The following is a 25,918-nucleotide window of genomic DNA, read 5'->3' as shown; positions in this document are numbered from 1 at the left end:
TATAACTTTAAAAACTATATATGTATAGAGTAAATATAAGGGCGGCAGTGTGGTCTAGTAGTAGAGCGCCAGACTCGTAATCTGAGGAACCAGGTTCCAGTTCACTAGAGCTATGAAGTATGGAAAGTTTTTCCGATAACTGCGCCCCTCCGTGCAAGATATAGGCTCTTGTGCGGAGAAAACTGGGCTCCGTCTTTCGGAAAAAGACGTTAAGCCGTTGGTCCAAAGGGTTAAAGTGAGAAGAGAAGGATAGTGTTGGTAGTAGATTGCAAACGCTGCGGGGATATGCAATAAATGACAAATTTTACAGGAATTTATATATATATATATATATATATATATATATATATATATATAGTATACATATAGTGAAGTATAATTTATTATATTGAATTATGTTTATATAATTATATTATATAATTGAATTATATGTAACATATAATATTATATGTTACTGTGTCCTAATAAAATATATATATATTTATTGTTAAAATATTATAATAATTTATTGTAATTGATAAACTCTATTAATTTTGACTCTATGTATATATATATATATATATATATATATATATATATACCTAATATAGTAAAATATAATTTATTATATTGAATTACGTTTATTCAAACATAGCAATTTAAATTAAAAAATTTATATTTTACTACATGTGTATATTATATAGGTATATCAAGTGTTACGTATAATATTTTAACAAAATATATATTATGTTACTACGTCTTAATAAAGTATACATTTATTGTTTTAGATTATTTTCTATCCATTCTTCGTTAATAGCTGATATAATTTTATCGTTGTCCATCATTGTAATATGATATTACCTTCCACATAACGAATTTGCACTTTACCCTCGGTAATCTAAAAATAAGTTTCTTGTTATAAAACTTTTGGTTATTTTTAAAATCATAGTTTATTATTTCAAAAATATTTATCAAAATTAGATTACCTTATGTAGACCATAATCCTTTTCAGTAACAGAGACAAGCGGAAATGTAGGTTTCAGTAATGTTATAGGCGATTTAAGGCGAGGTAATGAAGAAATATCATAATCCTGTACAGCGACTATATGATTGTAAATGGTGAAATATATCAGTTTTTGATTTTTGTGGTCAATACATTTACATCGTTAGGGAAGTAAGCATGAAATATTTTTAATTTTTCGTCCACTGTGTTACATTTATTCAGCTCTAACGCAAACTGCAAATAAGAGAATTTTGCATTTTGTGTGATTAATAATAATAAATATGCTAAAATAACTTCTGCATTTTATCAGTAATACAAAAAATATATTAAATTCTCGAACGATGGTAAAATCTGTTCTAATTCTTGTTTATTTTATTAAAATTCCTAAAATCTTCACATAAAAAAGCGTCATAAAAAAGCCAAAACAAGGTGATCGTATTGTAATTTTTAATTACAATAATACTTTAATATACGTTTTAGTCCTCAGATCATTTTCAGTGTAAAAAGTTAAGATAGCATATAAAGACCGGTAAACAAAAAAATAAAAGTGAAAAATAGACGCATTAATCACATTAATTTTTATCTCAATTAAAATCAAACGCACATCCTATTTCTCCGAGTACAAAAGTCAAAGAGCAAAATAAGAATTATGATGCAAAGACTTATGGTGTTCTATATCGAGAGTCATATTGTAAAACTGTCACTTGTGATAATGTTATACGTTTAAACAACGACAAACGAACCACTTCATTTTATTTAAATTTATGTAATATTAAAATTAGATAAATAATTTTTACAATAAAAAATTAAAATGTATTTTTTATAATTTACTAACCGCTTCTTTGTTAATTGTAACGTACATTCCCAGTAAACCAAGTAAAACGGTATTTCGTAACTCTTCTAGTGAAGCACAGTGAAAATATTGATTAACTAAAATTTTCATTTGGTCAGAAGTTTCGTCTATTAGTATTAACCGTCTTGAGAAATCATTAGCTTCTAATAATCTTGCTAATTCGATGGCAATTAAGGATCCGAACGAATAACCCACGATAAGAAATTCCCTTTGATCTTTCATTCTCTTTAATAAGTGCTAAGAAAATAAATATAAATGTATATGTAAGTTGTAGTAATATGAAAGAATTTTAATTGTTAGATATTACTCATATACATAAATTATTTAAAAATAATTAAAATAAATATTTTGTAAGTATAACGTTAATCTTCTTACAGGCAGCAAATAAGCGGCTAACTTCGTCACTGAATGACTTTCATCAGGAATATTAAGTACACTATGTTGCAAACACGTCGCCGAAGATTTAATTCCTGATGCTATAGATTTATATACACTTGAACATCCTTCGATTCCTGGTAAGAGAAATATATTGCTTCGATCAACTTCCTTCTTTGTAACAAGTTCTATAAGAATATCTGGAACAAAGTCTGCATCCTTCATTTTTCGAATCAGCACGTCAAAATCTTCACTAATTTTGTTTGTATTGTGTATCTTTCCTTGTATGCCTGTAATTGTTATTTGTTTTAATTTAGCTTTAGAGTTTTAATGTCTTGCGCTGTCAAGGAAATATCGAACTCTCTTTCCAACGTTTGCTTAATTTCAACTGCCATCATTGAATCCATTTCGACCAGTGGTACGTTTGGTGGTACTGTGTTTATGTTCTTTAATCTTATTTGGTAAAATAAGAAATAAAGTAAGAATTATACATTTAAATAATTTTTAGGTAAATATACCGACAAGAGGACTACCTTCTATGACTTTGTCCTTAACATTATATTATAGAAGTTCACCTTCCTGAGTAACTTCCAGAAGTAAGTTCCAGTTTTACATGGGTTTTCAACTTTCTACGTGAAACGATATCTACCCCACATTGTCCGGTGCTTGCAGTACATAACGAGGTCTTATATTATTATACGGTTCGCGTGGAAAGTTGAAAACCCATGTGAAACCATTTTATGTTAATGAGATGTATGCTAAAGAGAAAATACGCGTTTCTGAGATAGAAGTGCAAAAGGAGAAAAAAAGAAAAATATATAAACCTCGGCAAAATGTAATTTTTTTCTTAAGTATACAGAGTATAAAAAAATTATGTTTTATTCATTAAATAATTTTGTTAATAATTTTTTATTTATTAAAATAATGTTATTAATGACTTTTTAGTAAAGAACAACCAATGGTTAAAATCTTCTGAAGGTTACTCAAAAGGGTGACTTCTATAATATATATCAAGGTCAAGATCATAGAAGGTGAGTCCCTTATTCGGTAATTTACCAAATATTATGTTACTCTATTTAATCTCCTAAAATTGCATACCAACAAAAATTTTAATCTTAGGAATCAAATTATTGTTACATTTTCTGTACGTTTAACACTTAGCTGTTTCTAAAGTAATTGTTAATTATTTATACTGTTAATAATTTTTTAATTAGCACACATTAATGTACATTTTATTTGAAATTTCTTAAATTTCTAGAAAATTTACCAATATTTGAGACGCTAAAAGAATTTATCAATTGCGGATTAAAATTAGGACCCGAATTACAAAGCATTTATTATTTTATTAAAAATAGGAAAGTACGTAGAAGCTTTCTAAAGTGCTCTTCACACTACGTATCGCGGACGCGGATCGGATTGAGATTGCGGATCGCGGATCGTAATCTAGCCAATCATGGACGAGCAGCTCATCTGTGATTGGCTGATATCCGATCCGCGATCCGTAATCCCAATCCGATCCGCGTCCGCGATACGTAGTGTGACACGGGCATAAGACTTAATGGGTTAAGTCTATTGCAATTGTAAGAGGTAGTTTTCAAAAATATACGTATTTCTTTAAATTTAATTTTGCACACAAAAATTTTTTGAGATATTACTTATTCCAGTAAATATATGTACTTGGAATAACATTTTGACTTTACTTCTCTTTCATGGCATTATAATTAGTTTTCTTCATTGCTTAGCTTTGTATAAAACTGCTTACCCATGATATGAGCAACCGTTTCAGAAATATTCATTGATCCGTCAACTTTTGTTTTTTCAGCACATACAACCATACTGCTTACGACAGGCCGATCTTGTAGCAGAAATACTTCTAATGTATCCAAACAGGGAGATATTTGTTGTTGCAATGTACCTCCAATAACCAATTCCTTATTTTCTTCTTGCATATCTGCCACGAGTCCGACATCACCAATAGCACCCCACTGCAGCACTGTATCGCTAAACCGTGTAATCCTTCTTCCATCCTTTTCTCACAGATTCTTTCTATTATGGAATTAGCCATCCCATAATTTGTCTGGCCTGCGTTTCCTCTTCCACACGAGACGGAGGAAAAAACGACAAAATGTCGAAGTTGTGGACATATCATTCTCGACAATTCGTCCATGTTCTTCGTCATTTATGCTTTCGATTTGAACGAATCCTCGAACGTTTGTGGTGATTGATTTTGGAATGTACAATCTTTTAAAACAACTGCAAGATTAAATATAGCGTCCACTGGTGCTTTTTCTTCGGCAAATTTTAATATAGATTCACAGTCTTCATGTTTCAAAATATCATCGACCGCAACGATCTGTACATTTACACCGTTAGATCGCCACAGCTTTACTCTTGATTGCTGATAACCTGTTCTAATCCCGGTTCGTGATGTTAATACCAGATTTTTTGCCTCGAAGAGTCAACCAATCTGCTAGCTCTAAACCAAAATCGCCTAGTCCACCCAAAATAACATAGGATTTATGGTCCAGGCAATAATATCGTGGATAGGCGAGTAGTGGAGCATATCTAAAAACTCTTCCTCTTGATGAACTCTTATTATTATCTACGAACAATCAGATACAACAATCATTGGGTCTGTTTTCTATTGCTGAACTGGCTGCACTTATTCATCAGAGTTTATCTTTTTTTTTCCAATGTGGAGTAAGAAAAATAAACTCTCTACTAGTGCAACCAGTTTAGCAATAGAAAACAGACCTATTAAGAAAAATCATTCCTGTAAAGTCAGAAATTATAACTAACGAAGATTTCACCTTCTATTTTGTTACTGATATAGTTTTGCATTTTATCATTAACTTTATTGCTAATTAACAATTAAACTTTCATTTCATCCGGCTATAATTGGCAAATAATCATTGTTTTAAAATAATTTAAATTAAATTAAATTATTAAATTAAATTATTTTTATTGCGAAAAATATTACTTCAGCCAGCGTTTGAACCTGGAATCTCCCACATTTCGTGTAGAGCGTCGTACCAATTCGACCACTGAGGCATGTAGTAATATTTATCGCAATAACACACTAAACAATAATAAGATTGAGACACCGATATTAAGCCGCGGTTTAATAATTTAATTTAAATATATTTTAAAAATGAGATGCTTATATATATAAGTATATCAAAGATTATTAACGTCTTGACGATTAAAGGACCAAAACCAATGGTCGAATCGTCACGATGATTATTTGCCAATTATAGCCGGATAAAATGAAAGTTTAATTGTTTATTATATTGTTGGCAATTTACGAATGTACTTTAGGTTTTATTGCTAATTGTTATGATATTGCATTTTATGATTTAGTTTTACTATTACAAGGAATTACATTTATCTGTAATTGTTGAATGTTTTACTGGCGGTACAAAGTACACAATTTAAGTGATAATGCAAAGTAATTAAATGAAAGATACAAGGGAAAAAATAATCAAAGTAAACTTTTTGTCGAAATTGATCTGATCGTGCTACCTTGTGGCATTTTCAAAGACTTTTCATAATTTTTATCTGTTTTGATCAAGAACATCAGTTACAATTTATTGGAAATGAAGCCGAAAGATGTACCGTGCTGGGAAAAAAACAATTATAATTCACGCGCTTGTGAAGAAGAATTATTATCAGAGTCTAGCATACAATGTAAACATTACCCCGATGGAAAAAGATTTATAAAATTATATAACGAAATCTGGATAAAATTGAGAATGCTGCAATTATGTCTCAATATTTATAACAATACTAGTAGAAATTTAGACCTTTGTGTAAATATTGATAAATTGATAAATATTTACACAATTTACTTCTAAATAATATTTCAGCAAGACAGCAGCATTATGACAAATGATCTTAGCGGAATATGCAAAATTACATTGGAAAAATTAAATTTGGAAAAAAATTGCAAAATAATTACGAAATGTATTTGAGTTTTATTACGTGTTACTCTTGTATTATACTTACATTAGTATATTCTGTGTTTGCTAGGTCACCGTTAGATAGCATCCTTTTTAGTAAAATATGATAAACGTAACTGGTTATATGTTTGCTGAGATAATTTTGCTTCTAAATGTCGAAATAATTGTGCAAAATTTAAACCTAAAATTAAATTTATCAATTTTTGCAAATATTATTCAGAAATGTTATACCGGCAAAACCGCTGCTTTATGGCGAATTATCATAGTGCAATAACTGTGAAATTCCTCTCAATTGAATAATGCAATTATTGTACAATTTTGCACAATTTTCCTATCGAGGTAAATAAAGACTATGCATTCCGATATTCACTGCCAGTACTTTTATCAATAGTTTCTTAAGATGTTCGATGTCTTGAAACTTAAAATTACGTTTTTTTTGATATTAGACAGGATGGATATTGATCGTATTTCTCCTACAAAAGTTTTTAATGTTCTAAAAAGTAATTAATATAGGTATCTAAGTATAAAATAAAAATGTTTAATCATGTTCATGGCACTGAATAAGGATAATACCAATGTCTTTAACTAAATTCTAATAGACAAATTAAATCAGTAATGTCCTCGGTAAGACTGCTTGCGAACTTGTGAGCAAAAATCAAATCAACTCTACTTATAGTTATTGTATTATATACATATAAAATGTTTGTTTGATGTAATTGACTATCCGCGCTCTATATTAAAGACGAAGTAAGACACCTTAGTGTTCGATTTCAATTGATACCTCATCCAACAATAATATTTAACATAAGAGCGAAGGAAGCTACGTTTATATTGTTGAATAACTATAAAAAGTAAATAATTAAGGTTATTCTTATATATAAATAAAAAAAGTTTCTTGACTGAGAACATAATTTAACAAAGCTTACATTTGTTGCTATCTTTACAGCAGTTAAAGAAAAGGAATATCTCTAATTAAACAAGATAGAATATTTTGCATCATAATTACATATTTCTGTATAGATATACATAGATATATAATTAAATAATCTTACCTTGCCAATATGTTTTCCAGCGGTCATATATCTAAAGGCAGTCTCTATCTCATTTTTATTAAAGACTTTTCTACATAGTGGTTTAATAGCGCCATTTTTTAAATCTTCTGCTATTTTCTTCGACAACGTTATCTTTCGTTCTAAACTTGATGAATTTATTAAGAATTTGGAAAAGATAGATATATCTAAGGAATTATTAAAAATCATCGAATTTTTCAATTTCCAGAAAACGACCACCATTTGCTAAACAACGAACAGATGCTTACAATTTCTCTTCGGCTAAGGAAATTAATACAATATCCACTCTACGATTTTCTGATACGCTGTATAATCATTTGTTCAAAGCTTGTATCTCGGAAGTTTCCGATATGATCTTCGGGAATAGAGGGAAACGTTTCTTTCATAAACTGTCGTTTCTCGACAGTTCCAACTGTCGTAAACACTTCACAACCTTCATGAAGGGCAAGATGAATCGCAGCTTGACCAACGCCACCAGTACCCGAATGGATCAAGATTTTGTCTCCTTTTTTTATTTTATCCTTTATATACAAGGCGTCATAGCACGTGACGTACACACACGGAACCGTTACTGCATCTTCTATTGTCCATTCATCGGGTACATTCCAACTGAGGTATTCATCGGGCACGCAAATGTTTATCATTCCTCTAAACATAGTAATTTTTGAAAGTATATAATTTGTGTGAGTATGTCTCGTAAAAGTTATGTAGTAATCATGTTTACTATATATAAAACGTCTTGCTTTTGTAGTTCATATTTAAAGTTTTAAGAATTTTTGAAATTTTATAAGTGCCACATTTATCGGATTCTATTCTTCTAATAATTTGTCAAACTTTTAAGGGTCTTGAAAAACAACTATTCATGTTATTTCTTCATACTTATTTTATAATTTCTATAATACATATCTTTACAGCATGTAGCATGTTATATTTAATTGATTTAATTCACAAGATAAAATCGAGATTTATATTAAATATTAAATTAATAACGCTAATAAATGCGTAAATAGTCTTCTTCGTTGAGTGATTATTGATAGAAACATTTTACCCGTATAAGCACATTCTCATTATTCTGCGTCCACGCGTATTAAACCCAACAAATTCCAAGCCAATGGGACTATTTAAATAACTGCGTTCAAATAATCCAATAGATTCGGCAGTAATTCTACCAGTAGCCAACATAATAATATCTTTGAAGTTGAGAGGTGCATAAATTACATTAACAAAATCTTCACGTTTAATGTAGGAAGACATTCTCTTCTGTACCCAGCAGAGAGTACTCAAGTCTTCTTGCATCTATTACAAAAAAAAAACATAAATAATTACAATCTAATCATAAAATTTACAATAGAATGTTTTGACGCACCGTCTGTTTAACGTAAGCGCTGTCTACGAGTTTTGGTTCCAATGATGGTAATGGAAAATGCCTGTATGATCCCCAAATGTTACCGGAACGTAAAACGTTGATAGGTAGGTCCAATTGCAATTGTTTCATGTACAATGGTTCTTGCAAAGAAAAACCAGGCGCTTTGTTATATTGAATAAAAACGCTTCTAATTATTTCGCCTTCTGGTTCCTTTCGCAAACAATTAGTAAAACCTAGTAGCCCGCATTCGAAATCTCCTTGCGCGACGAGTATGATTCTCGTATCTATACTAGTCTCGTTTTGCACACTCATAATTGATTTCAGTTTATCTATCCACGAAAAATCGTAATTGCTTACATGCATAATTTGGTATTGTTTTTTCGCAATATTTTGTGCTTTTTTCAGCAGTAAAAGTGTCTTTTCGTTTATTTGTTTCTCCACTATGACATCCAACTCATATGTTTTCACTTAAGTATGAATAATCGATTGCACCAGATTTTTCCAGAGTTAGCATAAAACCTTGCGGCATTAACAAAGGCAATAACGGTTTGTGTAATTTTTTGCTATTTTTTGTCAAAATATCGAAACCAATGACCATCAAACAGTTTTCGTCTCTTGACAACATAGTAATTTCTGTTGTAGATACGTTATTCGGCAAAAAAATATTTTTGTATCTCTCATGACTCGTCACTAGCCAGATATGATGTTGAATCTGAGGTAAATCGCTTAAGATTTACAGTTCCTAAAAAACTAGACTGTTTAATCAAACGAGACAAGGATAGAATCGATGATCTCAAACAGACTGAAATAGTATATAAGATAAATTGCAAAGACTGCAAGGCTACATACATAGGACAGACAAAAAGACATTTATGCACGCGTCTCAGATAGCACCAGAATGATGTCAGAAAACACACGGGCAAACAGTCCGTAGTGAGCGAGCACCGAATATCTTACGGGCACGATTTCGATTGGAAAAAACCACAAGTAATCTATAAAGAGAGACAGATTAGAAAGAGGGAATTGGCGGAGATGTTTTTTATTAAAAAATTTGATGACACCATTAACTTACAAAAGACACGGAGAATCTTAACGTTCTCTACGAACACATTATAAAGGAAATTTAATTGTTTTTCTCCTTCTTCGCCACTTCCTCTCCACGACATAGTTTTGTTACACTCTTAAGCATGTACCGCGTACACTCTTAAGCATGTACCGCGTAGTATCTCCAAATTCGAGGTACTAATTTCTAAATGGAAATGACATTTGGAGTTACATGCTGCTAGGAGATACTTTTCCCGGTACAGTAGCACGAGGTACGGAATACACGAGGTACTGATAAAGGAGGAGGTACCGATTGGAGGTACCGCACTTATAAATTCACGGTACAATTTTTTAGGAGATACAGTTTTAGGAGGTACAGTTTTTTAGGGGGCTTCCCGTATGTACCCCGTACATACGTACCTCGTACGTACATATGTACCTCGTACAAATGTGTACCTCCTACATATGTACCTCGTACAAAAGACATTCGCGAAGCACTTGACGCGGACGCGTGCACGGACGTGTCATAGGAGGTACAGTTTTTTTAGGGGGCTTTCCGTATATACCTCCTACATACGTACCTCGTATACGTAGCCAACCATGGCATGATCGCGACATTTGTTGAACGAAAGACATTCGCGAATAGCAGCGGGCAATATTATATCATATATCCAATTCGAAACTTTATTACTCTTTTTAAACTGAATTTGTTTCTTAAGATAATTTTTGAAAAATTATATATTTGCGCTGGTATGACATATGTAGACTATATATAACGTTTACTTCAAATTAAGAAGTAGTCGACCACGTAAGGCAGTTGGCTCACGATGCAGAGGTCCCGAGTTCAAATCCCACCAAGGTAAGTGTGTTTTTCAAATACAAAAAAATATTTATAATCATAGACTGCATCTTAAGAAACAAATTTAGTTAAAAAATAATAATAAAATTTCGAAATAAATAATTTTTTTTGTCGGGTGAATATTCGTTGCCCATAACGTACTTCCTAACTTCGAGGTACCATGTACCTCCAATTTTTGGCGACACATGCTTAAGAGTGACTTATGTCCCTCGTAATTACGTAGGGACAAAATTTAACATGTACCTCCAATTTTGGCGACACATGCTTAAGAGTGTAGTATCTCCAAATTCGAGGTACTAATTTCTAAATAGAAATGACATTTGGAGTTACATGCTGCTAGGAGATACTTTTCCCGGTACAGTAGCACGAGGTACGGAATACACGAGGTACTGATAAAGAAGGAGGTACCGATTGGGGTACCGCACTTATAAATTCACGGTACAATTTTTAGGAGATACAGTTTTAGGAGGTACAGTTTTTTAGGGGGCTTCCCGTATGTACCCCGTACATACGTACCTCGTACGTACATATGTACCTCGTACAAATGTGTACCTCCTACATATGTACCTCGTACAAAAGACATTCGCGAAGCACTTGACGCGGACGCGTGCACGGACGTGTCATAGGAGGTACAGTTTTTTAGGGGGCTTTCCGTATATACCTCCTACATACGTACCTCGTATACGTAGCCAACCATGGCATGATCGCGACATTTGTTGAACGAAAGACATTCGCGAATAGCAGCGGGCAATATTATATCATATATCCAATTCGAAACTTTATTACTCTTTTTAAACTGAATTTGTTTCTTAAGATAATTTTTGAAAAATTATATATTTGCGCTGGTATGACATATGTAGACTATATATAACGTTTACTTCAAATTAAGAAGTAGTCGACCACGTAAGGCAGTTGGCTCACGATGCAGAGGTCCCGAGTTCAAATCCCACCAAGGTAAGTGTGTTTTTCAAATACAAAAAAATATTTATAATCATAGACTGCATCTTAAGAAACAAATTTAGTTAAAAAATAATAATAAAATTTCGAAATAAATAATTTTTTTGTCGGGTGAATATTCGTTGCCCATAACGTACTTCCTAACTTCGAGGTACCATGTACCTCCAATTTTTGGCGACACATGCTTAAGAGTGACTTATGTCCCTCGTAATTACGTAGGGACAAAATTTTAACATGTACCTCCAATTTTTGGCGACACATGCTTAAGAGTGTATTGACGGCACGGGTCTGTCTCATATTGTCAAGTTTGTCAGTTTCGAATTCGCTCTGACACAACGAATTATGCCGTTTAACAAGTATTCTATTGTGTAGGCGCCGAATTGATGTATTATAAGTAGAGGTATCGTAGGCGCCGATTCGTGATATATGGCTCCACCTGTCGAAGGAGATTGACGCGACAGGATCCGATTTAGAGTAACGCGACAGTGTGAAAAGATACTCCGAACGGTCTGCCGCGATCCGAGGGACCGAGATCGGGCTGCCGGTATTAATTAATATCCTAGTACTCGCGAGGGACTGCCGAGTCGGATTGTGTCGAGACGTAGCTATAAGTGGAGCGCACGAGATATTTGTGAAACGGAGCAAGCGGTAAAACTATGTAAATCGAGCGAATATAATAAACGGAGCAAGTGATTTATCTGTATGTGCTTTGATTTATTAACAATTGCCTACAATTGTTTTAAGTTTAATGCACAAATATGTAAGTTTAGGTTTATATAATGATTTACATTCTTTTTTATATTCTTTTATATTTATTGCGGAGCTCTCAACTGTGTTGTTTAGTTTTTAGATTCGACATAGTTTGGACATTATGTCTGACCAATTAATTTTTGTGAGTACATACGCTTGATAAGGACCGGAATCTACGGTCGAAACGTAGCGTTGTTTTGAGCAATAAAACTTGGCCAGTAGGGTCGAACATTACACCTCTATTAATTTAGAATAATAGAGTATCATTTGCATAAAATTTCTTTAAAATAACCGCCCTCCGATGATCTTAACTTTCATAATTGTCAAGATCTTAATCCCAATCGTAACATTTCAAAAAGTTACTCTCTAAAAGTCGAAAAGTGAAATATCACTCAAACGAGTGAAATACAAGTATAAGTGTAACGAAAAGTGAAAATTGAGTCTGTGCACTTCAAGTGATTTCGTCACTCTAAGAAAGAGTAAAATTGCGCTGTGTAAATTGGAGTGAATTCGCACTCCATTTGAGTGAAAGGCATTCTTTTCGAGTGCAGTAGATCAGTGTCCATAAGAGTGAATTATGTTACTTTACAATTTTGAGTGGAAAATTTCACTCTGTTAAAGTCATTTATCAGTCGCTCTTTAAAACCGTGATTTACTATAGCTTTAGAGTGAGATTGTATTACTGAAAATTCACTCCTATCTTATGAGTGCTCGCATTTACTCAAATTAGAGTGACAATCCTCTCTTTTGGAGTGACTATAATATAACAATCACTCTAACATATTAGTGGTAAAACCATTTTAAAAAATTTAGAAAGTAAAATCGCCGATTAAATCCGACACTCATTATTTATTAAAAAATTATTAATAAAATAAGTTTTATAAATAAAATAATTTTCCAATAATTTTTCACAATTCTACATAGGTTTACATTTGTTACGCAATGCGACATGTATTCCATATTGTTTGGTGATTACAACGCGAAACGAGAACTATCATCGTACAATTTCACATGGGTTTTCAACTTTCCACCTAAAGTACTAATTGTAAGTCTGTTTTTGTATAGCTGAACTAATATATGCTTTCTGCATTTAAAATAAAATATATAGGTACATATGTGTTCAAAATTTGGCGAAAGCAAGAAGAAAAGTTCTAATGCACTCATAGTTTAGTGCAGCAATAAAGAACAAATTTTTTATCTATATACATTGTTCGAAAAAAAGTCGTAAATGTAATTCAGTGTTTTGTTGTTTGTTAAATATAATCTTTTAATAGATTTAACTTTAATGCTTCAAAGCTCATGAAAGTTACCTTTATTCGGATATTTTGCAAAATATGCATACCTTATGAGAGGAGAAATCATCGGTGTTCCGCGGCTAACAGGAAATTCTACTGTCGGATAGAGATTTGCAATCTGTGGCTGCAATCTTGCATTATAAAGTTTTCCGATTGATTTAAAAAATATCTCACCACTATGATCCTCGATACGTTTATATAACGCTATATTTGTTACTGTAGAACATAAATAGTTGTTTAAAATGTGTTGAAGAATATTCTGAGGAGATATCTCAATCGTCACTGCATTTTTCGGAATCAAACGCATCGTCTTTGCGAATAACACCGGGGATAACAGATAATATGTTGAACGTAAAGACAGAAGTGTATTAGAATACTCGTGACCGGTTGTTGTTAGCCATTTTGAGCTGCAAAACTCTTCTTGTGGTAATATTTGGTTCAAGTATTTCTCGGACTTAGCTACAGCAGGTTTGATGTAACGACTATGAAAAGGTATATTACCACAAGGAATTTTTTTTACAGAAATATTATCAGCCTAAAATATCGAAGAAAATTGTAAATAATAATAGTCATTCGGTTAGCCTATTTAAAATCATAAGTATTATAATGCTTATGATTTTATTGTTTTAATAAAACGATTTAAAGAAACTAAGCAGATAATATTATGTTGTTTATAAGCATTAATATACCTGCAGTTTGGTGAGGAATGCTTTTATAGAATTTGTTGGTCCACTCACAATAAAATTAGAAGAACTATTGTAACAGCTATATCGATATCCAAAGGACACATAACTTTTAAGGTTCAAGGTCGAGATTATAATTTCAGCCATAGAGCCATTAATTATTTTCGACTCGTGAAGGGCTAAACCGATGAAATATGCCGACAGAATCGTTTCTTCGGCCGTTAAACATCCATCGGCATATCCACAGATTAGTTCACCAATGGAGTGACCGATTATAAAATCGGGGATTACACCAATAGATGTTAAAAGATCAACTAATCCAATCTGCGATACATATAAAAGAAATTGCTTCCCATTTGGTTTAAATAAAGATTAGGATTGTGAAGTAATTATAAAGTAATTTTTTTAATTATCTTTATAAAATTTGGTATGTAATTTTATATATATATATATAGTATAATTATGAAGGCCAAGCAAAGAGTTTTTTTTCTTACCTGTAGTCCAATAAGAGCCAATAAAAAATTAAAGATATTATCAAACATATTTTTATTATTACTTGTTAAAATATCTGTAAGTGATATGCCGTAAGATCTCAAAACGATACCACATTTCTGGATTATTGTCTTGGCAAACACTGGGAATTTCATTAGCGCGCGACCTATCAAAATTTTAATAAAGTTTTTAAATTTTGAGATATACAAATATAAATATGTATCTGTTATTTACAATACGTAAACATGTACGCACACACACCATTTAGTATTGAATGTAGTCAGGAAGGATATACAAAGAAAGAATCTAGCTTTTCACCATGTTGTAACACTTATTTATTTATGATAGAATATTCTGTTAGAATTTTATTTACTTGTTAAATTTTATAAATTAAATTTTTGATTAGTAGGGAGCAATAAATAAAACTTTTATGCAGTATTATAAGTTTGAAAACATATTAAGAACATGTTAAGAGCATGATCATATCCGAGAAAAAAATGAACATAATATGGTCAGATGTAAATAGTATATTGTACAACTACCCTGGCGGAAAAAATTTTTATGAATAACTACAAAATTTAACTAGAAATAGAAATTTGTACATTTTTGTTGAAATATTTAATTTTTTGTAGAAATAATTATTTTTTTGTAAAAATATCTACGAAATAGTACCACAAATTACAATGTTCTCAAATCAAGAAATTATTGCAAGTAGTATTTTATGAAAAACTACAATTTATAAAAAATAGTACAAAGATCTACAAATTTTAAAAATTTAAGAAAAAACAAAATCTTAAAAAATTAAAACATCTGCTTACTTGTAGAATACTACAAAAATTTACAAAAGTGTTCCAATTCTAGCATTTTCATGTAGGATTTTGTAGTTCTTAAATTCATGTAGAATTTAATAGATTCTGGCAATTATATTTTATGGTTTTTTAAATTTTGTAGAAATATTTCCGCCAGGGTAGTGGAAAAAAGTGGTCGATTCTGAATGAGTGTGAAGTTGGTCGCATGAGCGAAGCGAGTGCGACCATCACACTCATTTGGGCTCGACCACTCTTCCCACGAGTTGTTCATACTATTTTTCTTAACAAGAGCGTGAAACAGGCCGCTTTTCGCGCTTGTTTTACAATTTTATTTCTCCACTAGTTGAGAAATGGCTCCATTTTTCAACTAGTGGAGAAATGGATCGTTTTGCTCACTCAAAACAACCGCGAAAAGCGGCCCATTTCACGCTCGCGTTAGGAAAAATATATTATTAGATATGAAAAAATCTAACAATAAATTAGATATAAAAATCTAATTTTATATGAATTTTATATGATTATATAATAAAATCCGAAATTTGGCGCGATATGATCTTCATGTTCATATAAAATTAGATCTTTCCATATTTAATAATATAATTTTACATCTGACCATATTATATCCATTTTTTTCCTCAGGTAGTGCTTTTCTAAATAATTGTAAAAGATTATTAATATTCTTATGTGCTATATGTATATATCCTTAAGAATTGTTGAATGTTGCATACTTAAAGTATTTTATAATAATATATTTATTTACTCCAAACCATTGAGATCTTAGTCCAGAAAATATGAAACAAATCGGTCTTTTCATATATGGAGTATGTTCTATTTTATTAATTGTATTATGAGATATCCCGGGAAAAAATATTCATATCTGACGGTATATGAACATATATAAATGAGATATGAACATATATGAACATATATAAATGAGATATGAACAGATATAAGTTTTATATGCCCATATCTAAAGCATATATAATCATATATGGTTATATATCGCCATATATAATCAGATCGTACATTATACATGACACAAGATCTGATCATATAAGTTCATATATGGTCAGACATATTATTATGTGTAGCCAGATATGACATTATACATAATCGTATCTGGCCTTACATGGTCGTATATAAAGAATGTTCGGCCATGTATTATCAGATATAATTATGTATGGCCATACATAACTGTATCGGCACTGTATATGATCATATATGACAAGACGCGATGCTGTATATGATTGTATATGTTCATATACGGCCGGAAATGATATGAAACATGATCAGATCTGTCTATATATGACCAGATTGGGATATAATGATATAAAATGTCCGGGAAAAATATTCATATCTGACAGTATATGAACATATATAAATGAGATATGAACAGATATAAGTTTTACATGCCCATGTATAGAGCATATATAATCATATATGGTTATCTATCGCCATATATGATCAGATCTTGTGTCATGTATAATGCACGATCTGATCATATATGGCGATAGATAACCATATATGATTATATATGCTCTATACATGGGCATGTAAAACTTATATCTGTTCATATCTCATTTATATATGTTCATATACTGCCAGATATGAATATTTTTCCCGGACTTTTATATCCGCGAACAAAATGTCCAGGAAAAATATTCATATTTGACAGTATATGAACATGTATAAATGAGATATGAACAGATATAAGTTTTACATACCCATATATAGAGCATATATAATCATGTATGAACCTATATAGTCATATAATATTATATATGATCAGATCAGATATTGCATCTCAAAGTATTCAATAGATGGCATTCGATGGGATCTGTTTCTCGTATTTAAAATTTGACAAACAGTGTTATAAGAACGGTATCAAAAGACACGACACTGTCTCGCACTATAGAGCGGCACAATTTTTGTATTAGTTGTATCGTGGAGTCTACTTTTATAATAAAGTTGCACACTCTTAAAAAATAACTTTTGAAAATATAACAATTTTCTGAAACTTACTTAAATATATGTTCATACCTGATAAATATATAGTTCGTACCTGATCATACCTGATCAGATATTAACATATACAATAATACCAGATCATATATCCTCAGATCTGGCCAATTTCCATATCTGACCATATATGGCCATTCATATATGATCATATATGATCAGATATGAATATTTTTTCCCGGGATTATAGATTCAGTTATCATGTACCCTCTGTAAAGGTGACCTTCTATATTATCATTATGAATAAGATGTAGAAGAGATATAGAAGAGATGTAGAAGAGATTCTGCACACACGACCGTATTGCACACACGGCCGTATTGCATGGTCCTATTGCACACACGGCCGTGTTGCACACACGACCGTATTATACACACGGCCGTGTTGCACACACAGTCGTATTGGAATATTGCTTTAGCTTTATGTATTCTAGAAGACGATAGAAATGATGACGACGTTTACACCGAGTGATGACGGCTCGATTTACATCAAAGTTTGAATATCGATGATATAACTTAATTCGGCGTAAATCGGGCCGTGTAAACGTAGTCAATGCTGTAGCATTGATACACGCGCTTCCGAAAGTTAGCGCTTGGTTGAAAATCCAATTGCCTGTATTATTCCCTGTTCCTGTTGCCTGTACTTTTGTATTGCTTTCAGCTTAAGGTTTCGAGATACTCACCGCAGGCATATTGGAATTGTGACGTCAGACGCGAGAAATAACACGCTGAGAACGCTTTTGCGTGCCATTTTTACATAAAAAGATATTTGGATTAAAAAAAACACTCCAGGTCGCTTTAGCACACTTCTAAAATAGTCCGAAACTAACCTTTTCTGTTATAAGTTAATAATTAAGGATAGTTAAATAACTATATGGGACTTAGTGTGAAGTGTCATGATGCGATCAAGTGATTGTACATCTGCAAGCTAGGTTTTATATTACAGTCATTTTTCAGCTGTTGATTGATTGTCAACAAAAAAGGTTAGTATTCGGACTATTTTAAAAGTGTGTTAAAACGATCTGAAATTTTTTTTCTAATCAAATATCTTCGTTAAAAAATATCACGCAAAAATTCTCCATGTATTATTTCTCGCCTCTGACGTCACGATTTTCAATATGGCTGATTAAGTATCAAAAGCCTTAAAACGGTTTTATTTTTATGTAGATATAGTTGTTAAAAAATCACATAATTATTACTCTTTATGAATTAAGCTAATATGGAAAAAGTCCGAAGTGCTCCTTATCCGATTTTGATGAGCTTTCAATATGTCGTTTTCTTAGATGAAAATAAGGGATACGTATTCATTTGGTACATATCCAATCGTATGTTTAGAAGTTTAAAAAACTTCTTTCAAAAAGATCAAATTTTCTTTTTTGGGGTAAATATCTCCAAAACTATTTAAGAGATAAAAAAAGATTTTTTAAACAAAAATTGAATGATTTTAAGCATATTTTGAAACAGTGACAAAAATTTACTAATTAAAATATTTATTATTTAAAAAATTTTTAAGAAATAAAAAGAATTTAAAAACATTTTTGTCACTGTTTTTTTTCTCTTTCTCTCTCTCTCCATCTCTCTCTCTCTCTCTCTCTCTCTCTCTCTCTCTATCTATCTCTATCTATCTCTTTTCATTCCATTCAACTTTTGTTTAAAAATTTTCTCTATATCTCTTATAGCTACGGAGATATTCGCCCCGAAAAAGAAAATCTGATTCTTTTTAAAGGGGTGTTTTACTCCCTAAACATACGATTAGGCACGTATAAAAAAATACGCGTCCCTTATTTTTATTCAGAAAACGACATATTAACAGTACATCAAAATCAGATAGTGACACTTCGGATCTTTTCCTTAAATAATAAGTTCATCTAAAAAAAAAGTTGATACAAGTAAGATACAACAGAAAAGTTCAAGGTATAAGAAACAAAAAAATTACTTATATGTTTCAAGTTCTGTAAGGATATATCGTTTTATGTAGATATAACTATAACACGAATACATGTTGTATATTCTTTCCGACAATTTCGAAACTATTAAGATTCAGACGTATGCGGGAAAACGAGACGTACATATCGGACTCGCATGGAAAGATTCAGTTTGTTGTTATTCATCGAACGTCGTGTCCATTTTCGTATTTAAAAAAAAAAATTTTCGGCGACTTTTTTCCGTTTAACTTGACAACGCATCGAGCCTAAGTAATAAAGATAGCACGCTCGTCATACCTCGTAGATTCTGTTACTGCAGAATCTAACGCGATAAAATACAGAAGATACGATCGTCTCTATTTGGCGACAAGTCCTGTCCCGTGAAGATATAAATGCCGTGAGTTTATTATATAGTTCTGTACCGTTGGGGAGAGAATCGTAGAAAAAAATACGAAAGATGGAAACAAGGGTGAATTTGTCTATTCTTTTTATGTTCTCGTGCATCCTCACATGAATGTCGACATCGAGCTTTGTACATTACCTTCGAGATCCGCGACTTCAGAAACGCCGGGATCACATTTTCATCGCGAATGTTAAAAGCCCAAGATAGAATCGTATCTTCTATAAAACGCCTCTCGTACGTTTCGGAAATAATTGCCTCGCTAAACGTGTCCTTCTTCTATATATAGTTCCCAAAAAAATTATAATACAGTCCTTATATCTCTGCGTACTAAGGAAAAAAAAACAATCGGTGAGAATATCAATGGTACATAAAAAAATATCCATATACGCGCCGTCGAAATGAGATGCCGTGAATTAAATGTATACGACGAAACGTACGAAGGGCGAGGTTTTATCTTATTCTAGCGTGGTACGTCAGCTAGGTGATCACGGTGTCATGCGATATCCGCTAAAAGGTATTATATATGTTATAGTCAAAGCCCGAAACGCAGGCCTTCCTAGGATTGACTAGTCAATCCTGGGGAACGACCAAGCGTCTTGGTCAAAGCTCGAAATAAGTTTTGCGTTTCGGCTTTTAACTAGTCAATCCTAGAAATAACTAATTCGGCTGGTTAAAGTTAGAAACTAAAGAAAAATCACTTTGGCATTTGACTAGTCAATCCTAGAAATAACTAATACGGCTGGTCAAAGTTAGAAACTAAAGAAAAATCACTTCGGACTTTGACCAGTCAATCCTAGGTGTGGCTTAATTTGGACTGTATGACTGTTAACAAATAAAATCAAGATTTTTTTTTTTTACTAAATTAAGTTCTTATTGTTATTAATGCCCCGCGACGCGAGATATTAAACGTTAAAGTTGACAGGAATTAGGTTATGATTCCTGTCATACCGACGAGCTGTAGCGACTACTGGCGACTACGAATGTTTCGTATTCCACATCCTTTACATCGACGTCGAGGCATATTATTTCGTATCTCATATTATTTGTATTTATTTCGTGTCAACCGTTATACCTTAGGATTGTGTCGAGTCATAACATCGCGTCAACGATCATTTTGAAGGTAATCGGGGGGCTCCGACAATTCCCGGAACCTTCCGATAATCTTGGCTATATATACCTCCTCGAACGGGAGGATCGGACACTCTCAATTCTGTCTTCGCCTCTAAATACTGGTCTCCAGCACAATACGAAGCACCGTTTTTCCGAATCAGTAACGAGATCAATATACGCAATTAAACGAGAGTCGAGAAGTAAGAGAAGTCGCAATCATTTAAAACCCAATCCAAGCTGCCTGCTTTCCACGCGAACGTGACCGCATCATCAATAATTAGAGGCACGTGCCTCGCCTTGCGTCGACCGAGGAGCTGCCCGGGACTATACGTGAGGAACTTAACAACGAACATGCCCTGTGGCCACATACGCATGTTCAGTGGCCGCACGCGCATGCAAAACTGCGCAAATTTTAAATGAATCAATCGTGCAGAATAACCAAGCATCTCGATTCAAGCAGTTAGGTCTCACGCTGGGAGTTTCATTAGTTTAATTATGCGTGGGAAGCACACACACACACACACACACGGGGGGGTGCGAAGGGGGGGCCTTCGGCCCCCCCCTCCCCCGCACCCACCCCGTCGCGCGTCGATAGGCAGCGTGGACCTCGCTTTACAACATAAAGTACATGCTAAGTTGTAAAACGAAATTATAAAGTACATGCATGGGGGAGGGTGTAGGGGAGAAAAGCCTTTCTGTTCACGTGCGCTCACGCATGTAAGCCCCCTTGCACCTCTCCATGCATGTGCTTTATAATTTCGCTTTACAACTTAGCATATACTTTATGTTGTAAAGCGAGGTCCACGCTGCCTACCGACGGGGTGGGTGCAGGGGAGTGAAGAGCCAAAGGCCCCCTCTCGCACCCCCCGTGTGTGTGTGTGTGTGCTTCCCACGCATAATTAAACTAATGAAACTCCCAGCGTGAGACCTAACTGCTTGAATCGAGATGCTTGGTTATTCTGCACGATTGATTCATTTAAAATTGGCGCAGTTTTGCATGCGCATGCGGCCACTGAGCATGTGCATGTGGCCACAGGGCATATTTGTAGTCGCCAGTAATCGCCGTAGTCGCTACAGCTCGTCGGTATAACAGGAATCATAACCTGATTCCTGTCAACTTTAACGTTTAATATCTCGCGTCGCGGGGCATTAATAACAATAAGAACTTAATTTAGTAAAAAAAATCTTGATTTTATTTGTTAACAGTCACACAGTCCGAATTAAGCCACACCTAGGATTGACTAGTCAAAGTCCGAAGTAATTTTTCTTTAGCTTCTAACTTTGACTAGCCGTATTAGTTATTCCTAGGATTGACTAGTCAAAAGCCGAAACGCAAAACTTATTTCGGGCTTTGACTAAGACGCTTGGTCGTTCCCCAGGATTGACTAGTCAATCCTAGGAATGCCTGCGTTTCGGGCTTTGACTGTAACATATACACGTAATATAGTTACGGAGTAGCGTTCACATTTATCGTACAGATAGACAATATTAACCTGGATGTATTTCAAATTGCATACTCTGCTAAACAATTCCTTTATTTATCCTAACCGCTAGAAGGTTAACTAAAAATGTAATTCTGTACTTCTTACCGTCTCATCTTACTTTGTTTGCTCGCTAACTTACTTATATACTTAAAAAGTGCTTAAAATTAATTTCTTGTAGGCGTAGATATCTATGCATTAAACTCTTAAACACATGTTCGCTTTTGTACGCCAATCAACGTCATCGTAGAAAAAAAGTAGTAGTATTAATAATAGTAATAGTAGTAACAATATCAGTAATAATAGTAAATTACAAGCGAACGAATCCATACTAATCGATTAAAAATTGTCTATGGGCCTACACTCGACGAGCGATAACGCTGTACAATACACTCGGTGAAACAGTATACTCGCACAAAGAGAAGAAACACATAATATATAGACATGTAAACGAAAAAAAAGTAAAGGAAAAACACAACGTTCTTTTCTCCGCCGGTCGATCGATTGTTCAATTACTTCCGAAAACCGATTGCTCCTCTCTTCGAAAAGACACGAAAAATTATAAATTCCAAGCCTCTTAGTCTCGTATCCGCAAGCTATAAGAAATCCGTGTGTAGAAAAACTCCTACAAAGTATCATACGCGGGAGGGTTAAAAGTGAAATCGCGAAGAAAATCGCAAGACATCGGCAAGACACTGCGATAGTCAACCTACTTGCAACTTTTCTAAGATCAACATTTGCGCATACGTCTCTTGCGAATGAATTCAAGAATCGAGCTTCTGATCAATTTTCTTATCAATTAGCTTATCAATTCTCTTATCAATAATATTTCTTTTTATTTATTTATTTTATTACTTTACAGATAACGAAAATATTTTTGTAACGGCCTGACTTTATCGAACGCGGACTGGTGTGCGGGATCAGGAGTCCGATAACAGGCCCAGAAACAATAATCAATTTAGTGAGACATGCAGTAGTTTATTCACAGTTTAATTCTATACACGAAATGACGCGATATATACAACGAAAAGGGGCAGTGCAGATGCACTCGCTAACGGACGTGGTAGCACGCTATTCGGCGGACTCGGTGTACCCGAAGCGGGATGTTAGCGCGGTATGTGCGCAGGGACGGACAGAACGCGGTATATACAACGACGAGGTAGTGCGGATGCACTCGAGTGCATAGGCGGCCGCGGTATCGTTTACGGGCTCGGTATATTACATAGACGTATTATATACAGGCGGACGCGGGATATTTACAGGTAGTGCCCTCGCACTTGATAACGGCGCGGTATTTAACAACGAACGCGGTATCGTTACATAGACGTATTACATACAGGCGGACGCGGTATATTTACAGGTAGTGCCCTTGCACTTGATAATGGCGCGGTATTCAACAACGAACGCGGTATCGTTACATAGACGTATTACACGGGCTCGGTATATTACCTAGACGTATTACATGTGGGCGGACGCGGTATAATGCCTGGAGGCTCGCGGATGTCGCGGTATCGCGATGACGTGCGGGAACGCGTAGCGTAGGAGGATTTCCGGAGCCCCGGGGCGGCGGCAGCGAGAGCCCTCGTTGCGAGGCCGAGCGCGCTCGACCCCGCGTAACCGTGCCTTCGGGGTTTAAGTTGAAGGAGTGCGAGAACACCTGAGAGCTCTCAGTCGAGGCTCGGAGCACCGGACCTCGTTGGCGTGTTCCCTAGGAGTCGGGAATAGGTTTCGTCTTGGGAGCGGATCTCTAGACGAAGTGTCTCTTTTTCTCGGAACGGCGGTTTATATACCCGCCCGTCGCGGCAGGTTTAGGGATCCTCAAGAGAGGGATCGGACTAAGCGGGTATCGTTTTCTATTGGTCGGCGACCATTAGTTTCAAAACCGGAAACAGAGAGAGAAAGAGCGAGCGAGTAAGAGAGATAGAGCCATACACACACGCGTGCGCGTAAATCGCAACGAAACGAGGAGAGGACTCGAGAGGAGAGCGAGTAAACAGAAAACCGCGTCGTCACGGTATACCCTGTCGTCGTCGCCGTCGTCGTCGTCGTCATCGTTATCGTCGTCGTCGTCGTCGTCGTCGTCGTCGTCGTCAACCTACGACGCAGCGTTCTCCTTTGGCGTCAACGATCGGAGAAGGACGAGGACAAGTTAGTCGTGTAGGTTAGTACGCCAGCGAAACGATAATTAGTTAAGGAACTTTACGGTGCCCTTGCCTCGTCTATGAGTGGCTGCGTTCAGCCGATACTCCGCTAGCCTAGCAATCGTGAGCAGTCGCTCGTTTCCTCTCCTTTTAATCCATTGGGTCAAAGGAGAGGAAACGAGTGAAAACGAGCGACTGCTCACGATTGCTAGGCTAGCGGAGTATCGGCTGAACGCACCCATTATTTCACGTGAAACGTTGCTCTGTTTCTGAAGGACTATTAGGCTATTCTCATCTACGCGCCTGACGAAAGAACGGTGGTGTACGATTTAGAAAGCTGCCTGTCATTTTCCACATAACATATATAATTATTTATAAATACGTAAATTTTATTTACAGAAAAAGAAATATGACGGGTTGCAGTGCAGATTACTGTACGAACTGATCGAGCAAAGGCTTCCAAATGTGTAGATTCCCACGAGAAGAGAAAAGAAGAAAAGTATTGTGCAGACTGGGTTCCTGGAGTGAGTTCGACATTGTGTTCAGTAAGTACAAACATAATATATTTATTTGACTAATAAGACTTCTTTTGAAACCAGTATTTAATTTTTCTTCTGCGACCAAGTGTCAGTTTTCTATTTCAAAAAATTTATGTGCAGGTGATGTTCACAAAAATTCAGAAGAAATTCAGGAAACTGAAGGAAGTATTGAAGAACTGAAGGAAAAAACGCCTTTCGAAGAAACACTTGAACAACGATTTAATAGATTACAAAAATTATATGACAAATTGGAAAAATCTAGGATAGCTTTGAAAAAGAGTCTTATTGCAGCCAATAAACGGAATAAAAAATTACAACTTGTATACATGTAAAATTACAATTTGTCATCAATATATATTTTTTACGAATCATTAAATATTTTTTACGAAAGGAACTCTTGCGCACCAATTACCACTGAAAGAATTTGTTTATATTTTATTATTTGTAAATAAACTATAACTGTAAGAATTACTGTACAACATTTTCGGTATTTAAATATGAAATATTTTATTTTTCTCATTGTATAAGAATAATTCACTCATAAAAAAGTCATGTAAGGTTTCATTGTTGACATTTTTCCGCGATGCTGATTGCTTTTTTCGTAACATCTATCATTACTTATTTTGACAGTTTGTGTATTAATTCGTTAATAGTATAATGTAATAAGAATTGTATAATTAAAGCTAAATAACACGCGCGTAGCGCGTGTCTGTCATGTCTAATTATATAAAATATACACATTTGCATTGAAACACGTTTGAGTTTTGCCGCTGCATATACCACTTCCGGTTTTGAAACAAATGGCGACG

General features: G+C 34.1%; 1 protein-coding gene, 1 long non-coding RNA gene and 1 pseudogene across 17 annotated transcripts in view; 2 read left to right on the top strand and 1 right to left on the bottom strand.

Moving 5' to 3' along the window:
* The window catches only part of 5-ht2a (5-hydroxytryptamine receptor 2A), a 32,464-nt gene extending 25,542 nt beyond the window's left edge, over nt 1-6,922 (top strand). For 4 of the 16 annotated variants that reach the window (XM_071792739.1, XM_071792734.1, XM_071792731.1 and 1 more), the window contains 2 exons: nt 2,213-3,589; nt 3,764-6,922. In XM_071792739.1, coding sequence (XP_071648840.1) covers nt 2,213-2,231 — 19 coding nt within the window. In that variant the 3' untranslated portion in view covers nt 2,232-3,589; nt 3,764-6,922. The remainder of the gene's footprint in view (nt 1-2,212; nt 3,590-3,763) is intronic. The other 12 variants (XM_071792737.1, XM_071792735.1, XM_071792738.1 and 9 more) reach the window with 12 other exon arrangements.
* LOC139821583 (fatty acid synthase-like) lies at nt 671-9,334 on the bottom strand (annotated as a pseudogene).
* A 15,052-nt stretch (nt 9,335-24,386) lies between these two features.
* LOC139821585 (uncharacterized) lies at nt 24,387-25,503 on the top strand. Its single transcript, XR_011734300.1, has 3 exons — nt 24,387-24,590; nt 24,970-25,115; nt 25,230-25,503. It is a non-coding gene; the product is annotated as an uncharacterized lncRNA (long non-coding RNA).
* The last annotated feature ends 415 nt before the right edge of the window (nt 25,504-25,918 follow it).

This window comes from Temnothorax longispinosus, chromosome 11, assembly GCF_030848805.1.
Source record: "Temnothorax longispinosus isolate EJ_2023e chromosome 11, Tlon_JGU_v1, whole genome shotgun sequence".
Classification (NCBI taxonomy): Eukaryota; Metazoa; Arthropoda; class Insecta; order Hymenoptera; family Formicidae; genus Temnothorax; species Temnothorax longispinosus.
Note: the sequence above shows the minus strand (reverse complement) of the source record. Positions and strands in the feature narration are given on the sequence as shown.